This window comes from Bufo gargarizans, chromosome 2 (assembly GCF_014858855.1).
Source record: "Bufo gargarizans isolate SCDJY-AF-19 chromosome 2, ASM1485885v1, whole genome shotgun sequence".
Lineage (NCBI taxonomy): Eukaryota > Metazoa > Chordata > Amphibia > Anura > Bufonidae > Bufo > Bufo gargarizans.
The window spans coordinates 309,700,562-309,727,965 of NC_058081.1; the positions used below are offsets into that span (position 1 = coordinate 309,700,562).

At 44.4% G+C, this 27,404-nt stretch overlaps 1 protein-coding gene across 1 annotated transcript; it reads right to left on the reverse strand.

Moving 5' to 3' along the window:
- Positions 1-27,118, reverse strand: CAND1 (cullin associated and neddylation dissociated 1). Its single transcript, XM_044280464.1, has 15 exons — positions 26,747-27,118; positions 16,041-16,184; positions 14,917-15,071; positions 13,366-13,489; positions 12,811-13,067; positions 12,621-12,726; positions 10,267-10,412; positions 8,943-9,235; positions 5,392-5,533; positions 3,780-5,273; positions 2,449-2,544; positions 2,023-2,192; positions 1,788-1,952; positions 1,569-1,676; positions 1-1,109 (listed from the first exon to the last, which is right to left on the reverse strand). The coding sequence occupies exons 1-15, from the start codon at positions 26,812-26,814 to the stop codon at positions 885-887; spliced, it is 3,693 nt and encodes a 1,230-aa protein (XP_044136399.1). The 5' UTR covers positions 26,815-27,118; the 3' UTR covers positions 1-884.
- Between the last annotated feature and the right edge of the window lie 286 nt (positions 27,119-27,404).

The following is a 27,404-nucleotide window of genomic DNA, read 5'->3' on the forward strand; positions in this document are numbered from 1 at the left end:
CATGAGCCACTTATTTATTGGTGTTCCCATGTACGTAATATGAACACAATTTGTTTTATTTCCAAAATGGCAATTATCTGCACTTCTATGATACTTTTTTGTGATTTCATTGGCAGGAATTGGCCAACTCTTTAACAAAAGCTAGATTTTCACACAACTTATAAAACCCTTGATGGAATAGGTTTTCTAGAGCAGTCAGGTGCTTACACTGAACTGCTTAAGTGTTCTGCAAAGACGCTAGGACAATATAGTATAGTACATGTAAATGCTCGTCAGTCCCATAAGGTTAAACTGCACCCGAAACATTATGCAGTTTCTGTAGAAATGCATGCTATCTTACAGACATTATATGTGTGAACCTGGTCATGCAAGTGCAGATTAGGGAGAGTGTTCTACCACCACAAATTTAAAAGGGAGTCTTTACTTCTCAATTGTGTCTGATGTAACAAACATTACAAAGACTTTGATCTGCAAGCCAGAGAAGCCTTTTATGTAGCGGAATCAAGGAACAAAAAGTAATACAAAAGCTAAATGTGTTCAGCTCTGAAACCAGAGACAACGTGGAATAAAATGTGTTCATGGTCCATTTTAACAGTTTGAATCCTAAAGGGGAGATGGCTGCCGGAAGGGATTTCACACATAATATATTCTAACTTATCACCATCTTTAAAATGGCAGAACCAATAACCTCTTTATTATGGAAACATATTCTTTGAATAAAGGCTACAAAAAGCAACAATGGAATTAAGCCAAACACCCTCCTTTAAGAATGTGGGCATTGTGAAGCTTGATACGCAAGATTTCAATCTTTTGCCTTATTTTGAACCTGTCAATTTCAGTGCATCATATGGATCAATGTTACGGTCCCACTTGGTTAGGAATATTTAAGTTGTGTCCATTGATTCCAGGTTGGCAGATGAAGTATCTTTTTGAATACTTTCAAATATTGCGGCAAGTTCAGGATTTGAGCTGATCTGGGACTGGAATTCACTCATTAAGGGGCTCTTCTCTGCTTCAGGAATGGTTAAAAGTGCTGCCACTGCTCTCATTGCTGAGCGCTTTAATTCATCTTGCTTCTCAAATTCTTGTTTCACAGAGTTTGCTTTCACCTGCAGATTAACAAAATTCATGTTTTAGCAAAGCTGATTAAAATAGGATAACATCCTGGATGGAATTAGCTACAGAAAGCCCTTACCTTCCATGATCCACACAGCGTAGTGTGTACCCCTCTTATTGAATGATACAGCAGAGCGCACTCGGGGGTGAATGCCTAGTGGTCAATCATTTATTTTAGATAATCTGCTAATCGGTAGCATATTGCGATTATGTCCACTGTATACCACCAGTGCCAGAGGACGCCAAAGGTTGTAACGGCAAAGGGGTTTTCTTAAACAGCTGATTGGGGGTCTGACAATTGGGACCCCTGCCACCGATAAGATGCTGATGACCAGAGGAGAGGTCATCAATTACAAAGGGTCAGATAACCCCTTAAACAAGAAAATGGCAAAAAATAAAAAATGTAATATGTAGCTGGTCCAGAATACATCAGACCACAAAAAGTAACATACCTTGGTTGTACAGGTGGCACGCAATGGTTCTACCAATCTATCCAGCCTCTGCAGTACAGCACTTGGACATAAAGTAGACAGTCTCACCAACATTAAAAATGTCAGCATCTACAAGAGAAAAGGAAGTTATAAGGCTTTATGAATAATACTTAAGGTAACTTAAGTACAACAGGTTAGACAATACTAACAGCAGTACACTTAAAGAAGATTTAACATTACCTTAATGTCATAATGATCCTTCAAGCCATCTTCTACATGGTTTAAGAATTCAAAGATGTCTAGTCTGTCCAGACAGCTGTCGAGAAGAGTGTACATACACTCGAAGGCTGCTTTCCGGATGTCTAGCCCATCATCAACCGTGTGTTTGAAAGGACCCATTTCCACCTAAAAGAAATACATGTGAAATACACTGGGAAAACAGACTGTCGAAAAGCTTTAAACGTCCTTCACCAACCTCTCTTATCAGTTCTTTTCTGACTTTTGTTTCATTGTAAAGATGAGGAAGCACAGAATCAAGCAAATCTCGGATTAAGGATGGCTTGTTGTGTGCGGCAGAATTAAAGGTCACTAGGGCTACTCGTCTCACATTTAGGTCTGGATCCTCCAAGGTCTTTAAGAAGTCACCTGTTTGGGGGGGGGGGGGGGGGGGACAATAAAATGTGAGTTCTGGTGTAAAGAATAACAGTTTTATAACTAACTATAGGGTTATGCTAGGCATGTCATAATACTCGGTATAAACAATATCAACCACAACTGTAACTACAAAAATTGCAGACCTAATACAATTGTGTGATCTGGAGAGACAGTGTGATTTAGTCCCCCTTTAGTCCCATGAATATCCACTATACAGATATTACCGTTATCAATATGTTAAGCTTACCAATGCAATTTTTCAGCAGAGGATCAATGGGCTGAGGATGATCAGAAATTGTAAACTTAACAGCTGTTACTACAGAGCTCCGTGCATATGATGAACCTAGAAGAAATGAAGAAAATTAGGATGCAAATTCCAGACAGATTTTAATTCAATAAAAAAACGAGATGTTACAAGGGAAAGTTTCATTTTACATCTTTATATCCTTATCCATCTCTGCAAACTTCAGAATGAAAAGGCTACATAGTGTTGCTTAAAGGAGTCCTGAGGATAGAGTAGAGTGCCGAAAGTCAGTACCAGAGATACACAGCTCTGTCCATTGTGTAGTAAAGAGTGGACAACCACAGTGCTGTTCCAACTGAGGCTGAATGGGAGCAGTGCAGCAACAAGCTCCATCCACTGCACGATGGATGGAGCAGCGTAGTTCTGGTGTTGCGACTACGCAGAGTGGTAGGAGAGTGGGGCGTCAGACCCCTGCCGATCATGTACTGATGGCCTATCCTGAGAAAAGCCCACCAATATTAAAATCCTGGAATGACAAGACAACACGCTACATTTTCCTTGTTAAAAAAATAAAATAAAATAAAAAGGCTCTGCATGAAAAAATAAAATAAAAATAATCAATACTCCCTTTACTGATTCCCCACCACTCCAGTTAAGATCATTCATGATCCCTCACTGGTCTGGTCCTTCTCATCACAAAGGTGGTGCCCACTCTGCCAATCAATAGACACAGTGTTGACCCACCTCAGTTGGGAGCAGTTTTTTTCTTAAAATGTAAAATGACCCAACCAATCCCTTTAAAAACACTGCTATTCCTTCACAGTTTTTTCTCACAGCAACACTCCTGCCCACACACTGTGCATACAAGTTGCTGAAGGGTCACTGTGGTCCAATCTTTGGAACATGTGCTTATCCTTAAAACTAGCAGAATGTTGAAAGCACCTAGCATGCGGGTCCTAACACCAAGTCAGCAATATGCCTTTAAAAAACAACAAATTATGGAATACGCATGCGTCTACCCATCTCTTGCACTTTGTTCAGTCAAACCTTACTGGAAATTAGCGCAAACTGAAAAGCACAGCTTGCCTAGCCCAGGCACTGAGCAGGGGCCACATGTCTGACCAACTAAATAAGATGGACACAGTCAGTATATTTATGGAAGGAACATGGGAGTCCAAGCTAATGAATTCAGGTCACTATCAGGTAGTCACTAGAGATAATATGCAGGAAGCGGTCTCAGTAGAAGGAAAAAAAATAAAAAATTCAAGCAGACCAACCATAAAACATTACTAGCATGACTCCTTACACATCGCAGTTATTATTCTGATACATACCTGCAGCCAAATACCCTTTGAGCCTTGGTAACAGAGTCTCTGGATCTATCAGTGTCAGCTTGCCCAAGCATTCGGCCACAACATTCCTGGTTCCTTCCTCAGCACATTCAGAGTGTTTCAGTAGTAAAGCCCAGATGTTCTCTACATATGGCTTAAGGCCCACTACTGATGCAGAGCTTATTATTTCTTTCAAGGAATGAAGTAGGAGGTATTGCCTTTTGGGTTGACTAGTGATCTCTTGTAAGACAAAGGGCAGATACTCTGGTAGGTTGCCTACGCTGATACTTCCAAGTGCATAAGATGCTGCAGATTTCACTTCTTCACTAGGAGAGGAAAAGGCTTCTAATATAACCGATTTTAGCTCGAGCTGTCCACTGAGATCAATGTGATGTCCAACTTCACCTAAAGAAAGCAAAGCCAACAGACGAATTGAATCTGTAGACCTAGAGTTTTTAACATCTTGGATAAACTGACCAACGACAGCCGGTCCCTCTTTTGGGCAGGCTCGAGTAAGGGCTGCTACGCATTTGGCAATGGAATAGTACGACTGCTTGTGGGTGAGAGCCGTACTCTGGGCATATACCGGGCCCGTCAGCATGCGCAGCAAATCCATGTAGCCCAAAGTCACAGTTGATGTCACGACTAAGGCTTGGAAAAACTCTAACATTGCACTAAGAGCTCCCCCTTGGAGTAACGGCGACCTCACAAGCCCAATGAGTTCATTAAGGATAGATCCACTGATCTTTGACAGAGAGGATGGATACACTTTAGCTAATGTTGTGAGAAAGCTTATTGCCATCTGGGACACATGCATATCACTCTCACTAATAAGAGGTGGAAGCTCGTCCAGCACTGCGTCAATCATTGCTGCAGTCAGACTGTCACTATAATTTTTTATCAAGATATCTAGAGCAGAAAGAGTGCCAAGTTTTAACGCTCTCTGGTTCTTCCGGAGAAATGAGGCAAGGATAGGCACTCCTTCTCCCAAGATTGGCCTCAGATCAATTTTCAATGGAGATCCAGCTATTAAGGTTAGAGCTTTCACTGTAGTCAATCGGGTGATCTCATTCTTCAATCTCTCCAGGAAAATTTGAAGTGTACTGGGGAGATCACTTCCCAAATTATCACCTAAACTACATATTATTTGACCCATGCAGGAGATTGCCCGTTCCTTTACTTCTTGATCAATATCTGCTGCTTTCAACCTCTTGATTGTACATGTAAACAAATCTTTTATGTATGGGGTCGCATCAAAGGAAGAAGTCTGATCCAGTGGGCGAATGACTTTCACAAGCTGCTGGGTGACTAAGAGGGCTTCAGATGTGATTTTGTAAAATGGATCTCCAACACAGATCACTACAGGTGCCACCAAGACCTGGACGTGTGGGTGGAAGACTTGAGGAGAATGATTGCAGAGGATTACATACAAACATGACAAAGCATCTATCTTCAGGTTAGAAGAACTTGACTTGTCATTTAAAGAGAAGATAATTCCTGCAAGAAAAAAAAAAATAAAGCTTTTGAAAAATCAGAAAAACCCTGACTTCAGAGTTCAGTACATGCTATAACTACTCTAGATAGCACGCTACTACAAATAGGAGATGTCACTTACCTGGCACAAGAACAGGAATATGTTGTGTCAAAGCCCCCGGCAGCACATTGACCAGCTCAGTCAGCATATTAAAGCAACACTGCCGCGTCTTCACGCTCTTCTCCTTCATTTGCTTATGCAGTGCCTTTACAATGTTCGGTACCTAGAGATTACACAAAGGAATTATAAACTTAAAGGTCAAAAGCGCTGATTAAACCGTGACGATCTCATACCTCAACAAATGACAGACTAAATAAAGATAAATAGTAATATTGTAGCACTTACATTTAAAATGATACTATATAGTCTATGGTTAGCTTACACTGATTACCTATCCTCTGGTCATCCTCTCAGATTGGTGGGCGCCGTTGCCTTCTCACAGTTAACCAGGCACAGCGCTGTACATAGTATAGTGCCCGTGCAAGATAACGCTCTTAGCCCCATTCCCTTCTATGGAGCTGAGCTGCACCTAGGCCGTGGGATTGATGTCGTCACTGGCCTAGGAAAAGCTGAGGCGAGCCACGCCACTACTGCGAGACCGCGTGCCTTCTCAAACAGCTGATCAGCGGGGGGTCTCTGCAGCTTTTTACTTGATAACTATGGAACAGCGCCATCTGCTGCACTATTCCATACAGTAAAAAAATAATTTAATTTCTGATGGAGACCTGTCCCACAGAGGAGAGAGACACCCTCAGATTCTGTCGGACAATTGGGGGCCGACGAATCAGTTTAATGTATGCAACTGGAGTTTTCCCATAAAAGTGCCTAGGAGGCACAAAAAGTATAAAGAACCCTCATCAAGTGGTGCACACATTTTTATTAAAGGGGTTTTATACATCAGTATCTGATCGGTGGGTGTCCGACACCCAGGACCGCCGATCAACTGTTTGAGAAGGCACCAGAGCTCCTGGGACTGCCGGGTCCTTCTATCTGCAAACCAAGCACAGCGTTGTACATTGTATAGCGGCTGTGCTTTGCATCACAGATCAGCCCCATTGACTTCAATGGAGATGAGCTGCGCCTAGGATGTGAGACCAATGAACGTGTCTCAGCCTAGGAATGCTGAGAGAAGGCCGAGGCACTCACAAGAACACAGATACCTTCTAAAAAAAAAACTGATTGGCAGGGGTCCCAGGTGTCGGACCCCCACCAATCAGATACTGATAATCTATCCAGATGAAATCCCTAGCCTCCTGGAAAATCCTTTTAAGAATTTCACTCTAAGTGTCTGACTTACATATGGACACCAATGTATGGCACACTATTAAGCACAACATTTAAAAGAGCATTCTGGTTATTTCAACTTATGTCCTAGCTACAGGATTAGATTTGCAGTGTTCCAACTCCTAGACCCCCCAATGATCCCGAGATTTGGGGGGTGGGGGGTGGGGGGGGGCGGCAGGTTGAAGCATGCACACTGCCAATCCGTGCATCTCTACGGGACTGCCAGAAAGAGCAGACAACAGCGCTCAGCAATTTCTGTCAGGCGCCACAGAGATAAATGGAGTGGCAGTGCGCATGCCCGAACTCCCACTCTGTAGGGTAATGCTTATGATTTTGCCTATTGTAAGCATTGACTTGCCTATGGTTCCGAGTTCTGACCAGTGTAAGTTAACACTGGTACAGTTCTGAACTTCTGACCATTCAGGACTGTTCAAGAATGTATTTGTAAGTCCAGGAGGTTCTGATAGCAAGCAGACTATAACCACTTCTCACAGCACAGCGGGCTTCTAACATTCCTGGGATTTTACACTGGATTCAACACACAATAACTGTGGAGAGCCGTCAGGATAGAAGAACGGGATTAGACATGGGAGGGGATTTATCTGGAATGTCAAATGTCTAGAACCCAGAACTGATCCGGGAATTGGGCAAAAAAAAAAAACAGGGCTCCACAGGTCATTGGAGCTAAGTTATTACATAATTTTATATATTTATCTACTAATGTTCGTTTATTAACTCCTTGCCACCGCTGCAAGTCTTGGCTTTCATCACATGGCAGTTCTTGTCTTTCAGTTTTCACTGCCACCCTCCGAAACCCTAGCAGGCACGCATTGAAGGTAGATCTACAGGCACTTCCTGATTGTAGGCTGTGTCTAACCACTCAGATGCCGGGGTCCCTATTAATTGTGAAATCAAGTGAGTTATCCACACCACTTAACTGCAGAGATGCAGTAACTTGCATTCTCAACATCCAGTAAGGTCATACTGTCACGTCCTGCTATCTGTGAATTAAAAGTAAAACATGTGCATGTGCAACAGTCATGGAAGGTGGAGGAGAATTTAGGTCTTCCAAGGCAGCGATCATATAGCTTGTTTTAAAGGGGTTTGATAGTGTTTTCACAGTGATTAAAAAAAAAAAAGGTCACTTTTTTGCAAATCCCCAACCCTGGCACAATGGGCCGAAGCATTAAGAGGCCAGCCCCTTTAAGATTTACATCCATAGACTTAAAACCTTTGTCCCGATCATGTCTAGGTCTCACACCATTCGGGCTTGTTACAAGAGATACACTTAACCTCATTTACACTGGTTGGAGTGCACACTTAAAAGAAAAAAAGCTTTACACAGAAGGGACTGCATGCTACAGAAATGAAAATCCATAGCATGACCTACAAAACTGCTGCAGATTTCAATAATTTATATGGTTAAACTCACCAGCAAAATGGAAATCTACATCAAATATGGATTTACTTGTAAAGGATTTAGATTATGCTGTCAAAATAATCCAGTTTGTGAATGTGGCCAAAAAGTCAGCTGGACACTGAAAGCTTCCCCTGCCAATTTATCAAATTAAGGCCTCTTGCACAGGAACTTTTTTTTTTTGTTTACTTTTTTTGCGTTCTGTATACAAACCGTATACGGAACCATTCATTTCAATGGATCTGCAAAAAAAAAAAAAAGGTACTCCGTATGCCTTCAGTTTCCGTATTTCCGTTCAAAGATAGAACATGTCCTATTATTGTCCGCATAACGGACAAGGAAAGTACTGTTCTATCAGGAACCAGCTGTTCCGTTCCACAAAAAAAAACAGAAGGCACACAGACGTCATGCATATTTTTTGCAGATCCGTCTTTTGCGGACCGCAAAATACTGAAAAAGCCATACGGTCGTGTGCAAGAGGCCTAACGCCTATGTTTCTATTTTACAATAGTAGAGGTCTTGATAATGGTAAGGAGCTGTGTAATATACGGTGGTCTTTTCTTACCCATCGTAAGTTGAAATCAGACTCAACATACAATGTCTCAGACCTGGATCCAATAAATAAAGGCCACTTCTCTAGTAACATACTGAATTAGATGCTAGTTCGCAGCTATTCCTGACAGTTATATATAAGGACTTGTTTTATCTGTCTTAGTTATCTGCTTATTTTTCTGAAATCTTCATTTTCTCTAGTCTTAGATGACTTTTGGGGGTTTGGACCCAATTACACAACTTACAATGGTTTCAACATACAGTGGTCCTCCTGGAACCAAATTAATATTGTATCTTATGGGACCTCTATACCATAATAATATATAAACACCTTTCCATATTGTATTACAGAAAATGGGAGGTAGATAAAGACACCAACCTGGCTTTGTAGCATTGTCAAGGGAGTCTCTCCTTGCTCCATGGCATCGGGGTCACAAAGCCAGCTTTGTACAGGCCTGGTCTGTTTCAGGAGTGATAGATATGCATGAAAGACATCAGCCTTAACATTCTCTTCACGTTCTTTGAACCTGACTATCAATGCCGGAGAGACTGTCTTGTAGAATTCTGGCAGCATCTCATGACGAGTGCTGACCACCGCATCCAGACACTTGGCAGCTGCACGTCTCACCTTCCAGCTCATATCATCATCATCACTGTACTCATCATCACTGCCTACAGCCAGATAGAAATATTAGAGTTTTATACTTTAGTGTGAAGTCTACAGATAAAATCAGCCTGCTATCAATAACAAAACTAAATTTACTCAAGAATTGAGTAAATGAACTTTGCAAGAAATTCTAATTTTTTGAATTTCACCTGTACGTGGTTGGTGACTGCTTTAAAACAGTTACTAATTCCTTAAAGGAAGTCCATCACCAGTGGGGACCATATTTACAGTTTGTACTGTAGTATAGCACTCCTATTATCATTTTCATATACACTTTTATGTTCCGATTCCTCTTCTTTTTCAGTAGAAACAGGTTTTCATAAGAGTCCAGGGGTCTGTACTTATTGGTAAATGATCCCAGCCGCACCCCAATAGAAAGGAACCCTGCTCCTCCCATCCTTTTCTTCTCTCCACCTCCAACGTCATCATGGTGCTGCTGCAAATCTTGCACAGGCATGCATTTCCATGTCTGTTACCTTCTGTGGGCAGCAGCTTCACCAACTGAGCTATAAGATGTGTTGTGTGCGAGATTTGCAGCGGCATCATGAGGACACCGATGAGCCCAGGAGGGGGGGCTCCTTTACCAATAACTACAGCCTACTGGGCTCGTATCCTCATTAGCATAATTAAAAACCCGTTTTTCAGGGGCAAAAGGAGAGGGATCAGGACAAAGGTATATTTGAAAATGGCAATAGGAGAGCTACAGTGCCATGTAAATGGTTAAAAACGGTCCACAGTCGTGACAGACTACCTTTACATATATACACACACATATATATATATATATATATATATATATATATATATATATATATATATATATATATCTCTCTCTCTATATATATATATATATATATATATATATATATATATGTGCAAATATTTTATATATGTGTGTGTGTATATATATATATATATATATATATATATATATATATATATATATATATATATATATTTTATCTCAACCAATAGTTTAAAGGATAACAAAAAGAAAAGTTAATGCCTGATCGATATTTGAAACAGCACACAATACCTTGGTCATCATCATCTGCACCATCAGCGTCCATTGCATTTTCATCTTCATCCTCATCATCATAGTTGTAGTTGGGATCATATGTCAGGTACTTGAGACAGAGATTTATAATAGTGGATACATGTGGATACACTTCCTTGGGGCATCTAAAAGGAAGATTAAGACAATGTGAATGTAATTTTGTGCTGGTTAAGTATTACCATCTAATAAAGAGATGGCGTATCGATAGGTGGGGCGTGAGGGTCTGACCTCTGGATGCAATGTTGGTGTAGTGCTGCATCCGCTTCTAAGCTTTCCCTTCACGACAGTACTCCTGACCACCTGCCTGTACAGGGAACCGCAGCCAGACTCTTTCACTTGAATGATACTGTGCTGCACGGCGAGTGGCCAGCACGCTGCTGTGCAAGGAAGAGGGAAGGGAAGCAGCACTACAGCCCATTTATTCTCAGGATCGGTCATGGGTCCAGAGGTCAGTCCCCAACAATCACAATGCGATGCCATTTCCTAGCGATCAATTTATAAGAGGGAATTAATGCAACTTTTTTTTTTTTTTAAATACACCGTTAGGACATTCTGTGTCAGTACCGAGTGTCCATCCATTTTAGATGCCTGATATCTGCACAGAGGACACTGCTTGTATATGTACTGAACACATGGGCCACTTGCTCACAAGAAAGCTCTAGGCAAAACGGATACCTTATGTCTAGTGTTGAGTCGATTCGTTCACACACTGTTTTAATGCTGTACGTAGACCTCTCTTACAGCATTAAAATGTATTGCCTCTGTGGAGGCAAAATTTGTTTCAGCCAAAGTCACGCAAGACTTTGGTGAAACAATTCAGTAATCACACCTGCATCTTTAAAAAGAACATTTTAAAATAGCCACCCGAAGTTGGGTTTGGTACCGAGGTTTCAGCCGATGAAGACATTTTGCCTCCACGGAGGCAATACATTTTAATGCTGTACAGTCTCTGGACAGCATTAAAAAAAAAAAAGTGTATGAAAGAATCGACTTCGGATTTATTTATTTTACGTACTTACAGACATTAGCATCCAACTGTCCCCAATGGGGCTCACAATCTAAGTTCCCGATCAGTATGTCTTTGGAGTGTGGGAGGAAACCGGAGCACCCGGAGGAAACCCACACAAACATGGGGAGAACATACAAACTCCATGCAGATGTTGTCCTTGGCTGGATACGAACTTAGGACACCAGCGCTGCAAGGCACCAGTGCTAACCACTGAGCCACTGTGGATCTATGATCCAAAGCTCGATTTGCTCAAGCCTACTTCTTTGTAATGACAGGCTAGAGGTCAGTGCATGAAACTAGGATTTAAATGGGTTGTCCAGTCCTTTACAAGTGATATGAAAAGAAGCAGCAATGAGGTAACCAGCTCTGTCCACTGCACAATGGACAGAGCCGTGTATGCCACCGGAGCTACTGCACAATAGCTGGTCAGTGGGGGTGAGGGGTGTTGGACAACCATCAGATAGTGATGCAGTATACTGAGGATAGGCCATTACCAGTAAAGGAGTGAACAACCCCTTTAAGGAAAACCATAGCAAATACCTGTGGCATGTACCATCTCTCAGGCCCTGCAGAAGGGATAGATAATATAGCATAGTGTTTAAACAAGCACTCTCAGACAGTTGAACAAAAATTGATGGTGGTACACTCAGGGGTTAAACACAACAATAGTTACCCTCAGCAATCTCCTCTGCAACCGTTCCAATGACCTCCTGTATCCTCTCAACACTGCAGAAAAGGCCTGCTCAGCCAATCATTGGCCTTAGAAATGGTCCATCTCAGCCAGTGATGGCCGAGCAGTACTTTCCTGGCCAGTAAAGGAAGTGGAGAGCAGAGGGGACCGGAGCAGCGTCAGAACTGCAGTGGTGGGGTGTTATTGTGGGTGATCAGAAGTACAAAATATTTTAACTTCCTCTGAGCCCACTTGCACAAAGCTACTGGTTACTAGAACAGGGACCCTGTAACCCTCGGAGAGCCCCCAGCAGGTGAAGCATGCACACTGCTACTCCATTCAGCTCAGGGGGTTCTGGAGACAGCCGAGTACAGCGCTTTGCCATTTCTGGAACGCCCACAGAGATGAATGGAGCAGCAGTTTACATGCCCGACCTGCAGCTCATTTAGGGGAGCTCCGAGGGGTAAAAGGTTACCGTTCTCGTGATCGTGGGAGTCCCAGTGGTAGGACCCCTATCATTCTAATAGGTATCCCCTTATCTTGAGGATAGGGGATAACCTGTACCCTTTAACATTTTCAGTAACATCCACATTTGGGTTTACACAGGCTCAAGAATAGAGTCAAATCGCAACTTAAGCACGAATTTAAACTTACCGTCTAACAAACGATTCAAAAGCCTGAATGCAGTATTCTCGCAGTTCGTCATCATCGACATTACAAAATTTAACCACAAGAGGAATGATTTTCTCCAAATATTCGCCTGCAGTGGGAATTTTATGACACGTTTAGATAACATGTTACAGTGAATGGAAAACACGGCAATGTTCCCAGTCTTTTTACTCACCAATCCTATGACCCGCTTGCCTACTAATAGCAGCTATGCACTGTATATAGGTCCTAGTGGTAGACATCGAATCATTTTTAGAAAGCTCTGCCAAGAGGTGCTCAATGAGATCAATGAATACAATGTTCCCACAACTCATAACCAGATGACCAAGTGCAATGATGGTTCTTTTCCTTACAGCCAGTCTTGGGCTTGTTAATTGTGGAAGCAAACAGCTCAGAATTGAAGGATGGAAATTAACAAGCAACCCGCCCTGTCTGAGGAAAGAAACGCAAATATCAACCAACTTGTATGTATCCCGACACCTCCAGCTACGGCTATACTGAAATACAAACTATCTGCTTCCCAGTGTGTGGGCCCGTTTCCCATGAGCATGTGCAGTAGAGGAAATACAGTCCGTGTCCAGGTCATCACAATGATCTATGGTGCAGTAAAGAACAACAGACCTGTGGTAAGGCTGGAACTCACAGCATCAGAGATCACCGATACGGCGAGATAAGATCAATATTTCCTGTCCACTGCTTCAGTCCAGTAGAAAGATCAGACATATTTTACCTGCTCAGCATATCCGCCATGATGTCCAAGGCTTCCAGCTGGACAGATACATCCTCCTGCTTTGCAATAGCACTTGTGAGCCGTCCAGTAATCTTTTTGCAAACATTTGCAGCCAAAGCAGACCCTGTGGAATAAAATAAATTACTTTAGGGCAACTACACGTATAATCCTGCCTTACTCAACAGAAGAAAAATGAGGACACAGTCATGGACATGATAAAAGTTAGCAAACTGACACCAAATGGCGATTATTGATGACCGCCATCCGGTTTAAGGAATTAAACGATCAGTTCCAATGTCCGCCATGTGTCAAAACTGGTTAAGGTCTCATGCTCAAATTGGTCTAAAATACACATGCACTGACAAACCAGAAAAAAATTCCAGTTCGCTAAGGAACAACTGACTATTTTAACTGCAAGAGCAAAAAACACTGAGCCAATGGTTCCGGCATTCACGTTTTAGCAAATAAATTTTATTCTCTGTATGACGAAAAGCTACACCAACCTCATTTCTCAGGTTACCAGATTGTTTCTATCCTAAGAATAGCTGTTTTTTGGCAGCATATCATATAAACGGGGGATGTGCTGCTGTAGACAAGCAACCTGAATTAAGTAGGGTTGGGCGATATACCGCTGTTGGCGGTATACCGCGGTATTAAGAATCAGTATTTTGCGACGTCATAAAATCGGTCATGTGTACTAACCGTTTAAAAATCTGCGTCAGCGGCCGCCCGCCTGCCTCTGCATGATTACATACCAATTGCTACCCGCAACGACCACCCCGACTCCTCCACACTGGCTCCCATATTGCAGTCTCCGCCCACCGACGGCGGAGTCAGATGACGGTCTAGGCCGCTGAGGCTGAGCAGGGCAGGACAGGAGCGAGTGGAGGGGCAGTCCCCTTGTGGCTGCCCCCACACAGTCTAACGTCTCCTTGTGGCCCCAAGTGTTTTTTTTTCCTTCTAATATATATATATATATATATATATATATATATATATATATCTCTAAGTTATCGTGGGAATATTTTTGATATTGCCCAACCCTAGAATGAAAACAATTATGTTAATCACATTTAGTGTAAGATATGCTCCATGTACATATTAAGCAATAATTGACACGTTGTATTGTCAATCAGTGCTCATTACTGACCAGAACATCTTCAATGAGTAAAAGAACACTAAGACCATGTGCACATATAGTGAAACTGCTGCAGAAATTTCAACACCAAGTTGTGCAGATTTTGATTAAGAATAAAATAAAACAGAATACCGCCCCTGCCCCTATGAGGGTCTCAATATAACCCAGAGCACACCTATAAGGATGTCATGATTAGCTGCAGCGGTCACATGGGACAAGACATTATTTCAGAAGGCTGGATTGTACAGTACAGGACTACGTAAGGGAACATAGGTCTACAATATAAATCGATGCACAATCCCTTTAATACTACTACAGGACACAGACATCCAAAACACGCTAGCATTCAGCAAGTCCCCAACAGCATCTGCCTGGTGAGGGTGCAATATTAGGGGGAATATTCTTTAACTCACCACTGGAAGCTGGGGGAAGCTCTCCAATTACAGTTTTCAGTCCAATGCTAGATATATCACGTAGCTGCTCCTTGTCAGACAACATATTAGTGCAGAGAGTGTCCACAATAGTCTCCACTTGATATTCTTTTACTTTACTTACAAGAGGACCAAGACTAGATAAAAAAAAAAAAAAAAAAAAAAAAAAAAACACATCTCAAATGTCACATATTATAAGCACAACATATGAACTTTTGTACATCGCAATCTCATACATGATGTTCTGTTCAGTGAATAGACTGTCTGCAAGCACAAAGTGCACAAAACCTCACCAGAAAATGTGATCACAAGAACTCGTAGCACTGGCGAGTACTGTCTCCTGAGCAATATTCGGCTGAGGGGTCAGATGAGTGTTGCTTTGACCTCTACATTAACCTATGCAATGTATATAATGTTCTACTGGACGCTTTAAAAAGTGCATGTATATTACCATCTACTGATATGCTTAAATAAGACCTTTCACCACCCTGGACATGCCTGTGTAAATAGCTGCATGCATTCCCCATGTAATAATAATTCTGGAGCATCTATTCTTATGGCTCTATGATGTGCCGTTCCTTTATTATTTCTACTAGAAGTTATGAATGAATTGCCAGCAGTCTGCAGTAAGGGTACCGAGGGGAGGTAACCAATCAGTGCTGCCTGTGCAGGTACACCCCCCCCCCCCCCACCCCTTGCTAACTTATACTTACCTTTCGTGGCAGTGTGCTGACATGGAGTCTGCAAGAGACGGACCGCATCTTCTTCCCACTTCCCGGCATGCACTGGGTGGGACCTGACGTCACACACAGTGAGCTAGCGCGCTGACGATGTGTGCACGTAAGGCCCTGGCAGTGTGGACGGAAGGCCACGGAGCAGTGAGAGAGAGGCTTCTCTTCACTCACGCTCTGTGGTCACGTGAATTAAACGAATCCTTGATGCAGGGAAACTGCTCCGCCCAATGTTTAGTTTCCATTGCCAGCTATCGCCAAAAATAGCTGATCCGTAGGGGTACCCTGGACAGGTTATCAAAGCTGAAATATCCCTTTAATGCACTGGCAAAAACCGGTGGAAGGACAAGATTCACATTACTTGAGGGAGCTTACCATTTCACAGCTAGATTTTGAACTTCACCATTCTTATCTTCCAAAAGCTTTAAAATCATCTTCACAACTTTCCTCTCACTATCATCGTCCAGTTTAATGGAGTCCTTCTGAAGCTCAGTCATTAGGTCATTAGTTGCCATGAATCTACAAAGAACAAAACAAAAGACATGAACAACTGACTACAAGATAAAGGGTACTTAGCATTGCAAAAAAAATAAAAAATATTTGCAGTTTGAAAGTCTCCTATAACTGAGTGTTTTCCGTGCACGTTTGCAGGGAAAGTAGTGGTAAATAGTGGTATAAGGGGTTTTAACATGAGACTGGTGCTTCTCAGAGGCATCCACTAAATGCATGCAGTCCTACGGAAACCTGCCAGACACTGCAAAACGCAGTATGAAAGGAGCCAGGAATGTGGTGTCCTTCATGCATATTTCATCCTTCTTAAAGGGAATGTGTCATCCGAAAATTACCTATTGTTTAAATCAAATTTTTATATGTAACATTTTTTTTTTTACGAATTTTTAGTGATGTTTTAAAGTCTGTTATGTTTACATAAAAAAAATTTTTTTTAGCATATGTTACTGCAGCAGCATTATGCATAAAGCAATCTTTAGTTTCTTCCCATACCACTGTTTTCCCTTAGTTACAGCTGTTTTGACCCTACAATATGAGGATCTTCTGAAGATGGCTCCTCTGCCAGTTCTCTGACGCCAAAACTGCTTTCCCTCGCTTCCCATACACACTTGCTTTAGGGTGCAGTCACACGACCGTATAAATGGATCCACACCCATTCATTTCAATGGGGCCGCAAAAGATATGGACGTGTGCTGACCGCATCTGTTGTATCATTCCGCGGCCCCCCAAAATAGATGGAGAACGTCCTATTCTTATCCGCGTATAGAATAGGCATTCTCTATATAGCACCAGCCATGGCCGATCTGCAAAATGCGGAACGCACACGGCCGGTATCCATGTTTCACGGATCCACAATTTGCGGACCGCAAAACACTTACGGTCGTGTGAATGCACCCTTAGTCAGCAGCTTCCTGCCAGCCAATCAGATTGAATTACTGAGAGACATGCCTCCTCACTCTGAAGCCTAATGCAGGCATGCAGCGTCTTCTGTTTACACTAAAGGAAAGACAGAAGCCATAGCTAGCCCCAGTGGAAAGGGACAGGGGATATTAATGAAAGCGGTTTTTATAAGGTAGGGTATACATGCCTAACTAATAAACTAGCAAATAAATAAGACAGTTACTTTAATTTTCCATGTCAATGTTTATATTTAAACAAAACAAAATCCTACAGCTATTGCACTGGCTGCTAAGCCTAATAGGCTCTTTTTTCATTCTGTACAGATCAGTTTACTGCAGTTATCTGCTCATCTGTCATTCTAACCCTGCCTGTAATGATATCACCTCTGTGTATAGATAAGGCCTCTTTCACACTTGCGTTGTCCGGATCCGGCGTGTACTCCACTTGCCGGAATTACACGCCGGATCCGGAAAAACGCAAGTGAACTGAAAGCATTTGAAGACGGATCAGTCTTCAAAATGCTTTAAGTGTTACTATGGTAGCAAGGACGCTATTAAAGTCCTGGTTGCCATAGTAGGAGAGGGGGAGCGGTATACTTACAGTCCGTGCAGCTCCCGGGGCACTCCAGAATGACGTTCAGAGTGCCCCATGCGCATGGATGACGTGCCATGCGATCACGTCATCCATGCGCGTGGGGCGCCCTGACGTCACTCTGGAGCGCCCCGGGAGCCGCACGGATGGTAAGTATGCTGCTCCCCCGCTCCCCACTACACTTTACCATGGCTGCCAGGACTTTAGCGTCCCTGCAGCCATGGTAACCATTCAGAAAAGGCTAAACGTCGGATCCGGCAATGCGCCGAAACGACGTTTAGCTTAAGGCCGGATCCGGATCAATGCCTTTCAATGGGCATTAATTCCGGATCCGGCCTTGCGGCAAGTCTTCAGGATTTTTGGCCGGAGCAAAAAGCGCAGCATGCTGCAGTATTTTCTCCGGCCAAAAAACGTTCTGGTCCGGAACTGAAGACATCCTGATGCATCCTGAACGGATTTCTCTCCATTCAGAATGCATTAGGATAATCCTGATCAGGATTCTTCCGGCATAGAGCCCCGACGACGGAACTCTATGCCGGAAGAAAAGAACGCAGGTGTGAAAGAGCCCTAAGACAGGATCCACAATCCACAATAGGTGGTTGTCAGAGCTTATCTATTCTTTCCTTGTACAATGACCTCTGCACAGGTCACAGAACATGTCTAGAAGACTCTCCCGTAGAAGTCAATAAGGATCCCCTCCTGCCCATTGTGTCTATGGACCAATTGGCTGCCGTAAAGTAATTTTCTTAATGCTGCTATGAGCAGCTCAGGCAAGATCGCCGCCCCTATAATCATTTCAGGATATAAAGAAATCTACAATCAGAAAATGAACAGATGTGGATGTGCGTTATCTAGTTTTCATTGGCAGAAAAAAAACTCTTGGCGACATTTCCTTTAATGCCTTTCACTGTATATTTTGTGCTTTTGCTTGATGTAATGTTTTTTCTTTCACCCACACATCCCATAGATCTGTTCTACCTCACCTCTCAGCATTGTTTCAGGAAACCCCCCCCCCCCCCTCCAGCCTATTGTGGACGGTATTTCTGCAGCCATGTTTGGAGGACCCAGGAGGTTCTGAAGCTTTACATGCAGAATACAGGAAGGGAATAGGAACGAGAAGCTGCTGGACCGTGTTCTACTTGTGAGTAGGGTTGTTCCGGGTATGGAAATTTCGATACCCAATTGATACTTTTGTCCCGGTATCGATACAATACCGGAATTTCCATTTTTTCGATACTGGCCTGCGCTTCTGCGGAGTCCAATATCTCTGAACATGAGCGCGCTCATGTTTTCTCGGCAGCACAGGGAAGAAGGAAGCAGTGTCTCCCTCCCCCTGTGCTGCTGCCACCAATGGGGAGAGAGGGGCGGAGGAGGGGAGGGCGCACTGCGCCACCAATGATAGGACGACCTTTTTATTGGGTTCGGACTTAGTTCAAGTATAACTGTCATATATATATTTTTTGGGAGTATTGGATTGTAGTGATTAATATCTCCTTGGTGGCCCTATTTCAACTTTTCACTGTGTATTCAATTACCCCTTAATTCCACAGTTTTGTTCCCTGTGCTGCCTACTTTTACCTGTGCTTAAAATCAGGTTGCTAGGCATGGTCCGTCTATGTGTTGAAGGACGGAGGACACACAGCGTGCAGGGTCAGATTACAGACAGCCAGGGACTGTAAGTAAAGCCAGGTCCTCCCCAGCAGCTGATAACAGTGCCTGGGCTGTGTGCACTTCTCCCTGTCCCTGCGCTTGGCAGACGCTCCCTCACTCAGCAGAGCTGGAGAATGCAGAGTCGAAGCAGCGCAGACCAGGGAAGGGAGATCTGCCTCTGCTCAGTGTATAAATGAAAGCAACATGTGGTAAGAGGACCACTTTGTGCTGCAGGAGATTAACCCTTTAGGGGGGAGGGCTCTAGTTACTGACACTTTTGGGGGGCTATTGTTACTGGCTAGTGAGGGCAGGCGGGATTAGCCTCAGGGTGAGGGCAGAGGCGGCCATCTTAACTGAATAGTGAGATTGCAGTTTTATGCAGACTGGTTGCTAAGGGCTGAATCTTATTAAATATGGGGTGAGTCAGTCTAATAGTAACTGATTCTGGAATATCATGTTATTAGTAACTACATATATGAAAATTGAAATTAGGGTCTAAGTGTGACAGAGCGGCGCCCAGGGACCTCCCTGCACCTATTATTCCTAGGCGCCGCTCCGTTCTCCCGCTCTGCCCCAGTTACAGTCTCCTGCTCCGTATGCTTATTAGTACTATCGGAGCGATGGGGAGGAGACATCAGCTTCTCTCCTGGGCGTTCCTTCTCGGAACCCCCCCCCCCCCCACCACCAAAATATTAAGTATAAATTACATATAAAATATATAAACAATAAATAAGCATATCACATATCGCCACATCCGAAAAGTCCAAACTATTAAAATAGAAAAAAAATCTACGCAGTGAATGCCGGAACAGAAAAATAAACACTGCCCGATTCGCCTTTTTTTTTTTTATGCGGAATGCACATGGCTTTTTTGGTTTATTTTTTTCGCGTGGTATCTAGTATCGCAATACTTTTTTATGGTATCAAAATCGTATCAAAAATTTGGTATCACAACAACGCTACTTGTGAGTCTGCTGTACTAACTAGGGTAGAGCTCCCCATCCTTTCAGCCCTGAGGAATACGGCAGACAGTTGACTGGTTTGTCAGGCCCTGGTCACATCACTTTAGAGCCATATGTCTGCGGTATGCACCTAGAAAAGCTCCCAGTGTGTATGTCCAGTGTGGCCCATTCAACAAACGTGGACCACTGCCCCTTTGACCTCCATTGTGCTGGTGTACCCTTCTTTAATATATTGCATGAAAACCAGAGTGGACTACACTTTGACATATCCATCCAGCAAACAATAGTATAAATACCAAGGGATACTTTTTTCAGCATGAAGTCTATGGGCAACATACACCAATGTATGAGTATACAGCAGTATATGTCAGAGCCTTTCATCCGAGCCATACATCTGGGTTTTGTTTTTCACACACAATAATGTTCTGTTTGAAAGATCTTCAATCCGGTCCTCTTGTATTTTCTCAGTGCAGCTCCTTCAGAAGCACGTGCAGTACCTTTCTGCCGCTCACCGCTCACTAGCACCATGTAAATGAACAGGACATCTCCTTGGCATGCGCAGTAGCCGGGAGGTGCCTTATTCAGCCGTTCTCAGAATGTGGCCAAGCAATGTCTATGTGCTCGTTCCACTGATCTGTACATGGAAATACAGAGATTTTGTCCTTTCTTTCACAATAACTGGCCCATGTAAAAATGCCCAATGGTCTCCTAAAAAAAGGGGCACAGACACACTTACTTATGAGGCACGATGACGCAGCAAATGACGACTTGTTTTACATCCCCCCCCAATGTAGTCCAGGAAGATTTAGTGATAAACATCTTTTGGCTTGTTAATTATCCTGATGATGTCAGGCCGAATAGCAGCATTAGGAATGTGCATGAACAGTTAATCAGGACGTAATGCCAGCTCTGCTATAGTAAGGTCATTGGCGCAGGCTGCAGAGTCGCTAGGGCTGTGGAGTCAAAGTTCACTCTAGTTTTGGGTGAAGTCAGTAGAAATGTACCAACTGCAGCATTAAAAAGAAAATGCGATTCATTTATTAATTTTCATATAAGTTTAGAAATGCTAATCAAATATATTTTATGTTCTATCGCTCTAAGGCCTTTATTTATCAGAATCAGTGATAAGCAGGGTGTTCTAGTGGTGACAGATAATCAGTTCTCACTTTTCCTGTCTCTCATACTACAAACAGTGATAAGCAGGGTGTTCTAGTGATGGTAGATAATTAGTTCTCACCTCTCCTGCGTTCTCTTCTATCTCTAATATTATAAACATTGATAAGCAGGGTGTTCTAGTGGTGACAGATAATCAGTTCTCACGTCTCCTGTCCCTCATACAATAAACAGTGATAGACAGGGGGTTCTAATGGTGATAGATAATCAGTCCCCTGCCCCCCCCCCCCCCTCCTTTCCTACTATACACAGAGATAATCAGAAGGTTCTAGTGGTGAGAGAATCAGTTCTCACCTCTCCTGTCCTTCATACTATACACAGCGATAAGCAGAGGGTTCTAGTGGTGATAGATAATCAGTTCTCACCTCTCCTGTGTTCTCTCTGGTCCCGTATACTATAAACAGCAAAAAGCAGAGTGTTCTAGTGGTGATGATCACCTCTACCCACTCCCATGTTCTCTCCTGTCCCTTATACCAGGCATCTCACTGCTGCTCCAAGGCCTTTAGTTACAATGCCTGGTGCTGTGCTGCACATGCTCAGTGGTGAGTTTCTCCTCTAAAGACCAGAGGAGGAAGTTCATTACTAGGCATGCCTCCAGTCATCTCAGATCTGCCAACCAGAAAGGGGAAGACCGAATTAAAGGGGTTGTTAAATAATAAATAACTTTTCACAGGAGCTTGCAGCCTGCCTCTGCAATGTAAAGAATCATACTCAACTACTCCTCGCAACTCTGGTCTTGCATGCCGTTTCCTATTTGTCCATCTTCTGATCCGCAGGGGTTCTGTACCTTTTGATTACTGATGATCTATCCTTTGGATAGATCATCAGCATATGATTAGGGAGATCCCGGGTGTCAGACTGCAGCCAATCAGCTGTTTGAGAAGGCAGTGGCGCTCACAGTAGCGCCACGGTCTTCTCGCTTTTTATTGCAAGCCCAGTAACCTCACAACTATTATGGCTCGCCCTGTTCACTTCAACTGTCTTACCGACTCCACAGCCCTGAGTCTCGCCCAGATTTCTAAGTAGTCCTGGTTTAGAGGAACGGCGCAGCAGGCAAAGAACACATGCAAGAGGGTAAATAGAGGAGGACCGCACACCTCGCTGAGCAAAAAGCAATGGAGTGTGCTGCATACATTTACACTATACAGTGCTGGAGAAAATAAGCAGACGAGATAGAAATAGCACTGTATTCTGCTAGCACTCCCAAGGAGAAAGAATGGAGCGGTAGTGGGCACAAGCAAACTGCCACTCTTCATTATTGGAGGAACAGGCCAGCTATTTCTTTTTTGGTTTTCCTGCACTTAAATATTTGGCGGTCCTTAAAAAAAAATATATATATATTTTTCTAGAGTAATCCCTACCCAGCTCATGACTTCATCCCATTCCTCTAGAAAAAAATGTTCTCCAGGCTGATACAAAGGTCCCCTGCTCATCAACATTCACTCCAATGGGGTTGAGCTGTGCCTAGGTCATGTGACTGGTGAACATGGCATGACTCGGCCTAGACTAAGCTGCGAGAAGGCCACGGGCTCTACTGCAAGCGCAGGTCCCTTCTCAAACAGCTGATCGGCGGGGGTCCAAGGTGTTGGATCCATCCTGCCGCTAGTTCATGTGTGCCCCCGGACTGCAACTCTGTACCTATTTACTATAATGGGGGCGGGGGCGGAGTCCGGCAGCAGCGCACGGCGAGAGATAGCTGGATGCCGTGCGCTGCCACCGGAACTGCGCCCCCCATTATAGTCAATGGGGGGACGGAGCGGCAGTCAGGGGGCACACATGAACTAGCGTCAGGACGGATCTGACAGGCTGTTCACCCGCCGGGACAGCCTGCTGGACTACCCTGCCGCTAGTGTGAAAGTAGCCTTATCATGGTTTCTAGTATATTCACAACTCTACTGGTTGATGCCAGGATGTTTTTCTTCCACCAGCTTACATTGTGCCTCAGATTTGGTATCCTGCAGGAAAGAGTAAAGATGTGGATGAGACACAAAGCATTACTATTGCTTGCCCAGTGCAACCGAGTGTTTCTTGGGCACAATCTTTTCTTTGCCGATGGCAAGTGTTCCAGTCTTCCTTGGTACCAGCTTCCACATACGGCAGAGCCATGCGCACATTGACTCCTTACTGAACGTATTACGCAGGCGGGAACATCCACGGTACGATAACCAATGTAACTTCATACGAATGCGGACCACAAGAAAAAGTAATCATCATTGTATACGGGCACAAGAGCTGTCTGAGAGCAACCGGGCAAAGCTATAGAAAGCCTCACATCAGGACCAGGGATGAGCGAACTGGTGGTTTCAAGTTCGGCGTACAAGGTTCAGGTTATCTAAGAATTCCATCATGGATTCCATAAGTTATGGTCCGTGGTAGCGGAATCCATAACAGAATTCTCGGATAACCTGAACCTTGTACGCCAAACTTGAAACCACCAGTTCGCTCAGCAATACCCGTCACCTCCCCTGTCATGTTTGCTTTAGCACCTACTTCCATCCCATATGTAATAACGATTCTACAGCACATTTTCTTATGTCACTTCTAGAAGTTATGAATGAATTGATAGTAGTTTGCAATGAAGGTCCAGATGGGTGCTACCAGTCAGGGGCAGAAGACTGAATTTTTAAGCGTCTTTCAAAAACAGTTGTGTGAAAAGGGCTACAAAGAGAACTTCCACGTGGATTTCTCAGCGTTTCACGACCAAATCCACGTAAATTAATTACAGATTTTGATGCAAAAAGTGACATCTGCAATAAAAATCCACACAGAAGAAAATCACAAAGTATACGTGAGATTTGTCAAATTGTGTTTTTCCACACAAAAATCAACAAGGAAAAACGCATGTAAGGCTACTTTCACACTGGCGTTTGGCGCAGATCCGTCATGGATCTGCACAGATGGATCCGTTCAGATAATACGACCGTCTGCATCTGTTCAGAACGGATCAGTTTGTATCATCTGTAACATAGCCAAGACGGATCCGCCTTGAACACTATTGAAAGTCCATGGAGAACGGAACAGTTTTCTATTGTGCCAGATTGTGTCATAGAAAACGGATCAGTCCCCATTGACTTACATTGTGTGCCAGGACGGATCCGCTTGGCTCAGTTTCATCAGACGGGCACCGAAACGCTGCAAGCAACGTTTTGGTGTCCACCTCTAAAGTGGAATGGAGACTGATCGGAGGCAAACTGAGGCATTCTGAGCGGATCCTTTTCCATTCAGAATGCATTAGGGCAAAACTGATCCGTTTTGGACCGCTTGTGAGGGCCCTGAACGGATCTCCCAAACGGAAAGTCAAAACGCCAGTGTGAAAGTAGCCTAATCTGCAATGTGTGCATGGAGCCTAACCCAGACACAAGGAGTCCACAAAATCCTGCAAAGCAGATCCAAAGCCAATGATTTTGCACGGTCTTCACATTCTGGAGCTCAGATAATCTAAGTGTCAGCATCAGGCCAAGTTCACATACGTACAGTACAATATGAGGTAGTGAGGCTTTAGAAACCCCATTCACATGGGATAAATGGCCAATTTGATGGTACGCAGCATAAACTGCAAATTCTGTAGATTTTGCCGTTATGAGGAAATGGGTGAAATCTGCAACATTATCCATTTTATTACATCCCATGGGGGCCAGGACACTGGTCTTGTGACTCGCACTGCAATCCTATCCATTTCTACGGAATCGCCGCTACACAGTGATCACTGCCACCATACCTTAACCCTGGGTTCAAACGCGCTGTAAAACGCTCAAGACATGAAATCCAATGCTTCCCTATGGGAATGGTTCACACCTGGGCGTTTTACAGCGCGTACGAACGCGCTGTAAAACGCCCGACGCTCAAACAAGTACTTGAGCTTCTTTGGGGCGTTTTGACGAGCGTTTGTGGCCATAGGACACTGCAGTCAATGACACAAACGCGCGTCAAACGCGCGTTTACTATTACAAAAACGCGCATAAGAACGCGCGACTAGAACGCGCGTTTGCGCAACGCTCAGGTGTGAACCCAGGGTAAGGGTTCAACAGGCTTGGTCCCAATCTTTCAGCTCCTCCCAGATCCAGTGACTCGATAGTGAAGGGCGATAGTCATTGGCTGGACAGATAAAAGCCGGCAGTGGACACGAGATATCTGGAGATTCCCCAATAACAGGGGGATTTTAGCCGAGCTGATCCTTTGTTACTACTAGAGATAAGCAGCGCCAGATGAGCCACTTATCCCCGTAATGAAATACACCAGCATGGACTGGCTAAGGCCCCTTTCACAATAGCGTTTTAGTTTTCCGGTATTGAGATCCGTCATAGGGGCTCAATACCGTAAAAAAAAAAACGCTTCCGTTTTGTCCCCATTCATTGTCAATAGGGACAAAACTGAACAGAACGGAAAGCTCCAAAATGCACTCCATTCCGTTTAGTTGCGTTCCCATACCGGAGAGCAAACAGCAACATGTTGTATTTTGCTTTCCGTCCTGGGATGCGGAGCAAGACGGATCAGGCATGACCCCCAATGCAAGTCAATGGGGACGGATCAGTTTTCTCTGCCATAATAGAAGACGGGTCCGTCCCCCATTGACTTTCAATGCAGTTCATGGCGGATCCGTCTTGGCAATGTTGAAGATTAGGCTACTTTCACACTTGCGGCAGAGGATTACAGCAGGCAGTTCCATTGCAGGGACTGCCTGCCGGATCCAGCAATCCGGACGCAAACGTCTCTCCAGGTGTCATCTGGAAAAATGGATCCGGTATTTTTTTTCAGATTTAAAAGGTCTGCGCATGCACGGAACAGAAGAATGGAAACGTCAATGCGGCAATTTTAATGCCGGATTCGGCAAGTGTTAAGGGCATTTGGTCGCAGCATGCTGCTGTATTTTCTCCAGCCAAAAACCGTAAGAGGGACTGAACTGATGCATCCTTAACGGATTGCTCTCCATTCAGAATGCATTAGAATAAGACTGAACAGTTTTTTTTCCGGCATTGAGCCCCTATAACATAACGGATGCAGACGGTTGTATTATCAGTATGGAAGCGTTTTTTGCTGAACCCTGCCAGGACCCTGGTGTGAGGAGTGAGGGGGTGAGTGATGGGTACGGTCCCCCACATGAGCCCTATGACATCAGGCGCCGCTGACAGCACATGGGGCGATCACCGAGCACACGCTTCCAGAGCCGCGGCCTAGTGTGAGCGCCTGGCAGTGAGTGACAGGCCGCACCCCCGTGCTCAGCCCCCGGCGCCGCTTCTCCCCGGGACGCGCCTCCTCGCCGGCCCTGCAGGTGACAGCACTCCGTGCAGCGCTCACCTGAAGTCCTTGTCGCTGGACGTCATTTTCTCCAGCAGGTTGGAGATGTGGTACGAGGCGCTCGCCATGTTGCCGCTGCAGTTGATAACGTTGGTGAAGTCTCCCCTGCCGGGGCCCCGTGTTTGGAATTCCCCCCCGGTCCAGCCTCAGACAAGGCTCGTCGCAGCGGCAGCAGTCGAGAAGAGGGACGGGCGCGTCCACGATGCTGTATTCGCAGGCCGCCTGCCCCGTGTACGTGAGCGTCCCCGGCTGTCTCCGCCCAGATCCGAGGCCACAAAGCCTGTACCCAGCCGGCTGATAACAGCGAGGCCTCCAGGGAGGGAGGAAAGAGCACGCACGAACCGCCAGTCTCACTCCAGCCCCGAAGCTGAGGCGGAGCGCGCCGGGAAGGGGCGGGGCCTACACGGCAGAAACACTCGGTTACGCGAGGAGAAGTTTTCGGCCTCGGGCCAGGCTGTGTGTGTATCTGACGCTTGGATTGGCTGAGTGACCTGTCAGTCTACATGATTGACAGCTCGTCCTGAAATTACTTTATGAGTGGGTAAAAAATGGTGTGTCCTCTGGAGTCAGTACATGGAGTGGGAGAAAGGTGGTCTGTCCTCTGGTGTCAGTACATGGAGTGGGAGAAAGGTGGTCTGTCCTCTGGAGTCACTAAATG